This window comes from Nothobranchius furzeri, chromosome 5 (genome assembly GCF_043380555.1).
Source record: "Nothobranchius furzeri strain GRZ-AD chromosome 5, NfurGRZ-RIMD1, whole genome shotgun sequence".
Classification (NCBI taxonomy): domain Eukaryota; kingdom Metazoa; phylum Chordata; class Actinopteri; order Cyprinodontiformes; family Nothobranchiidae; genus Nothobranchius; species Nothobranchius furzeri.
The window spans coordinates 51,844,746-51,855,347 of NC_091745.1; the positions used below are offsets into that span (position 1 = coordinate 51,844,746).

Genomic DNA, 10,602 nt, shown 5'->3' on the forward strand with positions numbered 1-10,602 from the left:
GAGCTTTCGGCTGCCGTAGGAGAATCTGGCTTGTTGAATTAAAGTGTCCAATCCGCTTTACTAAAACTTATCAACAATTCAGAGATATAAAACAAGGCAACGCCATTTTAAGTTCAGTTCCATTTTGACTTCAGTTCTGTTCAGTTGGAAGTCCTACGGGGTTCCACCGTCATCAAAAGAGAAGTACAGCCTGGCCAGATGTGCTTTCTTCTTTAACTGAGAACTGTGAAGCTACTGGAGATTTCCGTTGTTTACCAACAAGACGACATCCCTTCAAAATAAGAGCACCACTAGCTGACGCTGCCGATGGTACCGGGGTCGACCCTTCAGACGGGCTTTGACGTGCTGTGACCGCTGCTTCAACCAGCTCCAGTACACATCCGAGGTCCTAGGACCTGGCATTTCCTGATCTACCTGGGAGACTCCACAGGGTACGTACACGGCAAAATATCTGCTCATGTCATCAGCTTCCGAAGCCTCGTGGTCCGTAGTCATAACAACCAGATACGCTCCGTCAGCCTAAAGATCCTGAACAACACACACACACACGCACCAACACAACATCCAAATCCATTTTCATCCATCACAGAGTTAGTCCTGGTAGATTGTTAAGAATTTATAATTAAGAAATTAAAGATTCTTAAACGATCCCAACTCTCTCTCTTTTCTTGTCTCAAAGTCAATACAGAGTGTTTAATTAAACTCCCTGATGATAAAAACAGCCCATCTTCTGATTATAACTAGATCTACTTACAGTATATTAAAATACAACTCTAGATCGTTACATCACTCTATTTCACTACACTATATTCACACGTAGTTCCAGACACCCATCTCATAGTTCGCATCCACTCACAGTAAATAATAGTTTAAACCATTAAAATAAAAAAAATAAATTCTTATTTGTTTGCAAACACTGACTGGTTCTTGAATCAAAGTGAAGTGTGATGATCCCTTAATAATTAAAAGAATCATAGAACCTTCTAATTAATCATCCTAAGACCAAGCAAGGTGATATGCTCTAATAATAGAGTATTACAGCTATTGGTCACAAAGTAATGAGAATAGAAATAAATAGCTCTTAAGCAATTTATTTAACCCAATTTACCCTCTATTGACTTCATTACAGCGTGTTCGTCGTGTTCATGTCAAATTAAACTGATCACAAAACACAGATTTACTTTCTTTATTTAGTTTTCCTCATCCAACCCCCATAAATCCCTGTGTGTCCTCCTGCAGCACTCCCGAAGGACAACAGGCAAAACAAGACAAAAAAAGTCTGACATGTTGTGTAAAATCTGCTATTTTTAGCATATTTTTAGGTCCGACGTGTTGCTACCAGATGTACAGTGTGAGCAGTCAGGTCGCACCCGAGAACTGGGTCGTACAGTGTGAGCACATGACTCGTGAGATCTGCTCTACGAGGAAGTCGTACAGTTTGAGCTGAAGCTGAGTGCTACGAGTGACAAAGTCACACAGTGTCCGCCCGGCTTAAGGCCTAGAGCTACACTCCAGAGAGGACAATGGTGCTTTGAGCCACAGGTGAGTGCAGTGGCTGCTCTACCAAATGGACAGATATGGCTTAGTTGAGTTCTCAGTTCCATCTTTTAGACGCTGTCACTGAATTTCAACCACAAAAAAAACATTTACAAAAATATTTGATTATGTCACCAGTTCATGCCCAAAAGCCTTTTGCAACTTGAATTAGGTGAAGGATGTATTCTTTGGTTATGCAGTCTGATCCAGAGGTCCTCGTCCTCTCCTCCACTTTCTGTTTCTCTCCCTGTCTCCCTTGGGGGAGGTGATGGGGGATGGGTGACATTCATGACAGAATCTGCTCATTGGCATAGTAAGGCATGGGTGAGTGAGTTAACGGAGCAAGAAGATGGCACAGAGTGTTTGTTTGAGTGAGTTATACTGTACATTGTCCAGTGCAATGCTCTGGAGCATTGCCTCGCCTGGTTTCATCGCTGTAGGTCTCTATTCTAAAGTAACAATGAAAGGCATCTCCGCAACTGGTTATGCAAGGTTCACTGTGTGTTAACACGCAGTCTGAAAGTAAACTACATTATCATGTTGCTTCCATGAATAACTCACACATAGACTGCCTGCCATGAGCTCAGCTTTTTCTGTTATTTTCTTAACTTCTAACTATTATTCTGGGATGAATCAGCGGCAGAAACTAGAAATCACTTATAGAGCCCAGATTTTCTGCTGCTCAGGACTGTTTGTTCAGTGTAAAACGAAAGCATTAACATGTATAGTAGGACGAGAATATGAGCTCTGTAATGTATGTGCACAGCACTCCACCAGCGCTCCTCTCTCTGAGGAGCAGAGATCCTACAGCCTCTGGGGACACAGGTCCTCCCCAGAGCCCCGACCTCGGCTGGTGCTGTGTGTGTGTGTGTGTGTGTGTGTGTGTGTGTGTGTGTGTGTGTGTGTGTGTGTGTGTGTGTGTGTGTGTGTGTGTGTGTGTGTGTGTGTTTAGGGCTATAATGAACAAAAATTGAGAAACAGGAAGGGATCAGTGACATCTACTTACAGCTCAGTGACTTTCATGTTGAAAGCTACTAGCATGTAGGCTAACTTCAACCATTACACATTTTACAGACCCAGCACTCCAAGTGGCTTTATCCCATCTGGAGGAACAAGGGAGCTGCGTACGATGCTTTTGTAGATTATGGTTCTGTTTTTAATACTATTCTGGTGTCCTGGGGGCTTCCATACAGCATGTGTGTGTGGATTAACAGCTTTTATACGAACACCTTTGTTACGTTCATTCAGTGTTGCTTTACTGATTCCATGTTTTTTGGTTCTTTTTTTACAAACAGAGTAGAAGAGCTTGTTTTTTCCTTCTTACTAACAGTTTCAGCTACGGCTGTTGCCTTCATCAGAGCTTCACAATGTTGATGGTGTCACTTCCGTCTATGTTTATCTGCGAGCAGTAGAGGATGTAACGTCCAGCAATGGTCAGTTTTAGGTACAGTTTGACCATTCAACATCTATTCAACATCTGGTCAAAAAGGAGACACAAGACTGCATGTGTTGCCTTTAAATTGGCCTGCCTCCATCCCACCAGCTGGAGCTCAGAGCCTGCAGCTCAGAACAGATAACCAAATGTCAACAATAAAGTTTTCTCCTCAAGGTCCAATCTTTCAGGTCTTCATGCCTCCATATAAGGAACACTCGCAGCTCAGATTAGTTGCTAAGTCAAAGAATGATTTCCTAAATCAGATATGAACTTCTACAACTTGTAAGCTACATAATCATTAAATAAACGTTTGTTTATTGCTACTTATAATAATTATACTATAATGAAATGTTTCATTCATCTGTGTTCAGTGATTGAAGTTTGAAATGAATGTTATGATTACAGTGATTGAAATATGTTTCAGCATGTTTATATGTCATCACCATTTGCACTCACACAAGAACAAAGTAAGGTTAAGTTAAACTCATGACACATAAATAGTCTTTTACCCGTCAGAGCCTCCGTATCGAAGAAGGTGTGTTTCTGAGTCTCTTGGTAACATTTCTCAAACCTGACAACCTCTGGCTGGCTACACAAATCATAACATGAGATCCTTAAAACTGGATCACTCTGGTGATTCATCAGTTCTAGAGAAAGCTTCAGACCGGCCATCTGAAGCAAAACCATCTTTGACCCATCAAAGCTTTTGACAAGTCATCAAAATCTTTTTGCACCTGCGAAGCTGATACAGCAAACGGTTCCTGCAGAGCAAGCTGATATTGTTTAGACTCCTTAAAAGTCCCAGACACGCGGTTCCATCCGTCTGGCGTGACCCGAGACATCTCTGGACTGAAGTGTCGGTGTCACAGTATTCTACAGCCCTTCGGTGCCAGAGGTCATCCGACCTCTCTGACCTTCGGATCAACCAAGAGGGTCTCCAAAAACGGGTGAAGTAGATACACAGATTGCATTGGATGTGTTTTGATAACAACCACCTTCATAGCTGAACGCAAACCAAATTATTTTACATCCAGAACTCAGCTCTCCTAGATACGGAAGTTCTGACTAACATCGCATTCACACATAGGTTTCATACATCACATCTAGATCCATCCATCACACTAAATGTTAGTTAACCTGTCATGTTTTAATTGTTTGTAAAATAAATTCTTACTTTCATAAACCTGACTCTTTTCTGAATCAAAACGAAGTGTGTACAATCCCCTAATAAAGAAAGAATCCTAGAATCTTCTGACGAACACACAAAGACCAAGCAGGGTTGATATTCTATATTTAGATAGAGTATCACAGCTTATTGGTCATAAGTAGGGGTAATATATATATATATATATATATATATATATATATATATATATATATATATATATATATATATATATATATATATATATATATATATATATATATTGAGCTCTTAAAGCACTCAGTTTACCAAACCCTACAAGGACAATGTTAACCCTCTACTGCAGACAGACAAGAAAAAAGAAGCGAAAAACATGGTTGAGTCAAAATCAGAGAGTGAGAGTTGGTCATCACATGTCCCCAATCCAGAAGGTCAGCACTGACTCCCCCCAAGGGATGTGTGCCCTGTCCACGGCGCTACTCTCTCTAAACACACGACTGCTCCCCTGTTCATGAAAATAACACTGCCATGATGTTTGCAGATGACCACCATAGTGGGGCTCAACTCCAGAGGTGACGAGTCGGCCTACAGGGAGGAGGTGGAGCAGCTCCCTTCATGGCCAACAACCTTCTGCTCAACACCTCTACAACTAAAGAGCTTATTATAGACTACAGGAGGGAAGACACAAAGATCCAACCCATCATCATCAGGGAAGTCTGCATGGAGAAGGTGGCAGTTTACCACTTCCTGGGAGTCACACACATCTCTCGTGGAGTAGGAACACATCTGAACTACTGAAAAAGGCCCAGCAGCACTTCCTCAACCCATTCAGGAAAAACAACATAACTGAGAGGTTACTGCTGTCCTTCTACAGAGCAGCGATTGAACGCATATTTATTAGATTAAAGCAGCTCCCCTGTAGCCCTGAAGCAAAGTGCTCCGAGGGTCATCAACAACACCCAGAAACGTTGGCAGCCCTCTCCTATCACTTGAGGATCTCCGCAGCTCCCACTGAAAGCTCACAGCATTGCTGAGGACACATCACACACCGGTCACTCTCTCTATTTGCTCTGCTGTCCTCGGGAAGACGATACAGGTTAATCAAAGCAAGGACAAATAGATTCATATTTCGTCTCAATAAGAGATAAATGGTCACTGTGAAGTTTGATTTTCATCATTGTTTTACTTGCCTAGATGTGGGTGGAAGGTGTTTTAAGCTATGATTTTTGTCATTTTTGTACCTTCTTTTTTAGGTGTGAAGTTGTGTGTGATATATGTGTGTGGATGAGTGTTTGATGTTTACTAGATGATGCACAGTCAGATGAGCACTTTCTCAAAATGTCATAGTACATGTGACAATGATAAATAAAGGCATTCTGTTTTCTTCTACTCTGTGAAAGAACAGATGAAGAACAGTGCATCGTCATCATTCTGAGGACAGAGGTTGGTTTGAAATTAAAGATTGTTGCAATGATTAATTAGTTTAGACACGAGACGTGTTGAGCTGTTTGTTTCCAAGACGAAGGTGCGGTAAAGCCGCGCTACAGACTTCGGACCAGGTCCCTCTGCTATTTTTGTTTCTAGTTCATTTTTCAGTTTGTCATCTATTTTTATAAAAGCAAAACTGAATATCGGGAATATTCTAACAAAGTGAACATCCATTTTGCAAAATAGTTAAACAGTTGTTGTTTTTTTTAAATACCAACATTAGTGGCATATAAACATCCCTAACAGTCACCAAGCAAGGGACGGGGTACACCCTGGACAGCTTGGCAGTCTATCACAGGACCAATTTAAGGGCAGCGCTAGCTCAGAAGGTAGTGCGGAGGGTTGTAGGATCAATCTCAGCTCCTGGCAGAGAATACTGCTGTTGTGTCCTTGGGCAAGACACTTAACCCACCTTGCCCGCTGGAGGTGGTCAGAGGGACCAGTGGTGCCAGTGATCGGCGGCCTCGCTTCCATCAGTGCACCCAAGGATAGCAGTGGCTACAGTATAGCTCACCATCAATAGTGTACAAATGTGTGTGTGAATGTGTGGATGATTGATTGTATTGTAAAGCACCTTGGGTGGCTGCTGGACCCTAGAAAGCACTAACCAAATACAGGCCATTTACCATTTTTGCTTAACTTGGATATGTATTATTGGAAAAAAAAAACTAATGGAACGCTTCGTCTGGGTTGAGACTTTGAGTATGTGGATGTCTTGTTTATGAGTGATGGGGGGTTGGAGACACTGATTGGGGTCTTGACATACAGTGATGAGTAATTTGCTCACATCTGCCATTTGAGATAGAGATGAGCCAATTATTTGTTCACCGATGAGCCAACCCTCACCTAACAGCTCATACTTAGAGTAGAAAACAAGAAACTACTGCCAAAGCGATGTGACATTAAGGTGGGAAACAAGATTATAGTTGGGATCCTGATCTAAAAACCATCCAGGCTACCAAGTACAACAAAACACTATATATTGGAGAGGAGAATCAGGAAGAAAGGTGACGTGGAGCTGCAGGAGTTCTGTGGGTCACCCCATCACAGCTGATGCCTATCTGTAGGACACACAGTCAGTGAGTAAGAAGACCATAATTAACCATTGTCAACAACATTCTCAAGGACTCAATAAAACAGGGAAAGCCAGGAGAGGATTCTGTATAGATCAGCAAAATAGACTAGAGGGATGCTGAATTTGCGGGATGTTTTGTAGTATTTTAAACAACTGTTGCCATTTTGAGTTTTTACAATCACTATTTTACTGCTAAACATATGGAGGGCCACCTCATGGAGTAACACGCTAGGACACACACTGCAGTAGCTAATTACATGCAAGTCAACAACGCTGGATTTCCATCGACACTCTCTTTAGATGACAGCAAGCTGACAAGCCCTGCAGATGGAGGGTCATTCTCCTTCTCCACTCCATCCTCTCAGGATTCCCTCCGTTAGACTTCGCACTTCAGTGTTCAAACTGACTCTGTTCAAAGGCAGCACCTCCATGGACCTCCATAAGTGGAGACACAAGTGAACTGCAGTGTGAGGATGGATGACGGGATGTGTGTGGGTGTTTGTTTCTCACACTGCTGGAAATGCTGTGAAAAGCCAGTGACATCCTAATCCTCAGTAGTTCTTCTGATTGCGAGGCCGAGTATGTTAACGCCGCTTCGGGATGCTTTACTCTTGTGTGATTCATAGGTAAAGAAAGTGGGGATTTACTGTTTCGATGACTCATGATGAGTCACCATTATGTAAAGTCAGAGCGCATTTAACTAACGTGGTTATTGTGCATTTAGAAATCATTTCTTAGTCTTGTGTTCAAACTTCTGTTGTAGGATGTTGGTGAGCAACACCCCAAAGTGATCATGAAAAAGGCTCAAAATAGCCTGTAATTTTCACACAGATGAGAATGCAAATACACCTAGGCCACTTTGACTTTCCAAAATGATTAATCCATTCAGCTTTTTTGGGTCTTATTATGGGACATTTTCGAGCCACTCTTGGCTTTTGCAAACAATCATCTTCCCTAGCTATTGTCAGTTATAGCAGGGCTTTAACATCAGTGTCAGACAAAGAATGACTGAAACTGACAATCCCCTATACCTCAGAGACACAGAAATGGGGAGAAATCACGCTGCTGCTGGGATGGGCGGGGAGAGAAAGAGAAATGAGGAGGAAGGGGAAGAAAATGAATCACACATCATGTACTGCAGCGGCTGAGGTAGCTGTGTCTTAGAGTACATGAGTCATGTTTATCATGCAGCTGCACAAGGCAGGGGTTGCACAACTCTTTCTCCAGAAGGAATAGGCGCAAAAGTATCTCTCGGAGAAATGTTTCACGGTTCAGCCAAAGGATAGTTTGCAATCCTTACAACAAAAAGCCGTTTTAGCTAAAACAATTCAGTTTCTGTCTTAAATAAAATCTGGGATGCATTTGTTTAGGACTATAAACAAATACAAACACATGAGCTCCTGGGCTGTGTGAACTAACAAGCATGTGCACCGTTTCATTGAAGAAGGAACAGAAACTCAACAGGAATCTGACATTTAAGGCCACCACCCTGAAATCTCCCCCTCTACCCTCATTAGCCCAGTGTTCACTAAGCTCAAAGCATCTCTTATAATCATTCAAAATGTGTTTGTTTCCTTTCTAATGCAATAAAGACATTTTGAGTTGCAATATAAACAATATCCGGCTGCCTCGGTAAAAGGTTAAAGCTATAGCGGTAGAAACTCTCCGTTCCACCTTAAAAGTGAGAGAGCTTCCAGCGGACAGTTCCGCGGTGCTGAAACCGCTCCGAGCGACATCTGTGCAGAAGAGGAAGGGGGAGGGGGACATGCTGTGCCGACCACCCTCACGTTCAAACTACACACGCACAGTCGCCGCGTGCGCAACCACCACACGAGGCACCATAAATGATCTTTCCAGAGTCATATTGTGTAATCTCGGTGACGCTCGTGGGGAAAGGTTGAGCTAATTGGCGTGCCTTTTACGTGAAAATGGCGGCCGTGGCTGCTAGCCCAGCCCCACTATTACCGAAGTGTGCAAGCTAGTCACAACAAAGTGCGGGGGCAAGTTTTTAAGTATGTAGCGCGATAAAACGACACCTTAAATGGAGTCTTTGAGGAGGAGAGACGGACACCTACATGTCAGCTTGGTGTCGGTCCACTACTACTACGGCGCCAGGTCGAATGTCAGGAGGCAACATGACCTACCAGGTTCTCTGTAGTTAGAACAACCACAACCTATCCTGATACCCCCGTCTCTCCTTACTTTAGCATGGACTGTTCCTTCGCTTCCTCGTTCTTCTGCCGCTCCATGACGCCGAGAATGATCTTCCTCTCCTCCTCGGTGAGGTGGCTGAGGTCCGGCATCTCCGCCATGGCGCCGGCCGCTGAGGGAGCAGCGGCAGGGCCGGGGCCGCCCCGGGGCCCGTGTGGAGCAGACATCTTATTCACACAGCGCTACAAAATAATAATAAATAATACTATTAATAAGAAGGATTTGTCAACCAAGCTGAAACGTGGGCAGCATGTTTTGTCAATCTTTCCAAATTGTCAGTCTGGTGTGAACATATTTTAAAAAGCGGCATGATTAGTGAATGCCACACATTACAGTACGCCGCAGAAATTATCGTCAAAATATTCATCATCCTGCAGCTTATTAAAGGCTCATGGTGAGGTTATCGCTGCAGCCAGCTGACAGGAAATTCACAAGAAGATCTGAGCTGTTGCAGGCTGCAAATCTGGGTAATTTAGGCTACGTGTTCAAATGAAATCAGTGGAATGAAAAAAAAAAGAAATAATGCCCTTAAAATATTCCAAACACAAGCTTCCATTCGTCCAGGGGTGAAAAAGGTAGAGAATATTGAAGGCTGAAAGAAGGACTCTTGCCTTTTATTTTGCAGTCATGGTAAATCCTGTCTAACCCATCGCTGCCATCCTTTAAAGAGGCTTCTCTCGCATGTTGGAATAAAAGACGCCCGGTCCGTTCTTGCTGGAGTCCTTAACCCCCCCTCTGTCACTCCGTTCAGCTCGCCTTCCTCCAGGTTGGTAATTCTTAATTTCTTAAATGTACAAAAATGGATGCAATGACAGAGAGAGGGAGGGCGGGATGAGAGAAACACAGAGGGGAGGAGGGGGCAAAAAAGAGGAAAAGGAAAAAAGATTCCAGTGAGAAAGAAGAGGAGGCGGAGCGATGGAAACACGTAGAATGCTGAGAGGAGAGGCGGACGCTGTGGATGTTCATTGACAGCAGGGCAGGCACACAGCAGCAGGAAAAACACGGAATGGACCAGCATCATGTATATTTCATAACCAGATTATGAGCGCTAGAAGACGGACAAATGTGGAAATGTCGAGGGGACAGAGGCAGCAGCTGCAGGTGTGGTTCTGATCACACTCCACAGGACCGCACAACACCAAGCCGGCAAAGGAGAAGCCCCAAAGGTGGGAGATAAAATGCATACATAAAAGGGCCCAGCACAGAGCCCTGCAGCACGCAGGCACTCGTATGGGGTTCTGATTGGCACGGGTAGAAAGAGCCAGTGGCGACTTCCCACACAAGAGAATCATTGAGCAATCCAGTTCAGTGTAACATAGCACCAATTCACAAATCATCAAAAGGCACTTCACAATGTAAACATTTCATTCACATTGTCAGTGCATTGAGTTAACTATGCCAATAAGTTAAGTTTGCAATGCAAGACAATCCAGCAGATGTCACTGCCTTGTGTTGGTGATTTTACAGCGACCCCCATATTAAGCAGCTTAGAATAGAGTAGCGTGACGACTGCTGTGAGCGCTCTTGGATGGGAAGAAGCCCACGGCAGCCCTGCTGCTCAGTGAGAAGGGTAGGAAGATGTGTGCTTCATGTCAAGAGTCTTAACACTGCTCACTGCTTTTGTTCACTAAAACCTAGGTTTCCCTTCTCCATTTGCAGTGGTGCAGAGATACGCAACACCATTATTCGGGGTTTCAAGGGCCCTCCAACAGG

General features: G+C 43.5%; 1 protein-coding gene across 42 annotated transcripts in view; it reads right to left on the reverse strand.

The window, feature by feature from the left end:
- rims2a (regulating synaptic membrane exocytosis 2a) overlaps nucleotides 1–9,763 on the reverse strand; it is a 235,951-nt gene extending 226,188 nt beyond the window's left edge. For 8 of the 42 annotated variants that reach the window (XM_070550878.1, XM_070550871.1, XM_070550876.1 and 5 more), the window contains exons 1-2: nucleotides 9,501–9,763; nucleotides 8,881–9,071 (exon numbers count right to left, since the gene is read on the reverse strand). In XM_070550878.1, the coding sequence (XP_070406979.1) occupies nucleotides 8,881–9,056 (176 nt within the window). In that variant the 5' untranslated portion in view covers nucleotides 9,057–9,071; nucleotides 9,501–9,763. The remainder of the gene's footprint in view (nucleotides 1–8,880; nucleotides 9,072–9,500) is intronic. The other 34 variants (XM_070550901.1, XM_070550872.1, XM_070550902.1 and 31 more) reach the window with 11 other exon arrangements.
- Nucleotides 9,764–10,602: the final 839 nt, after the last annotated feature.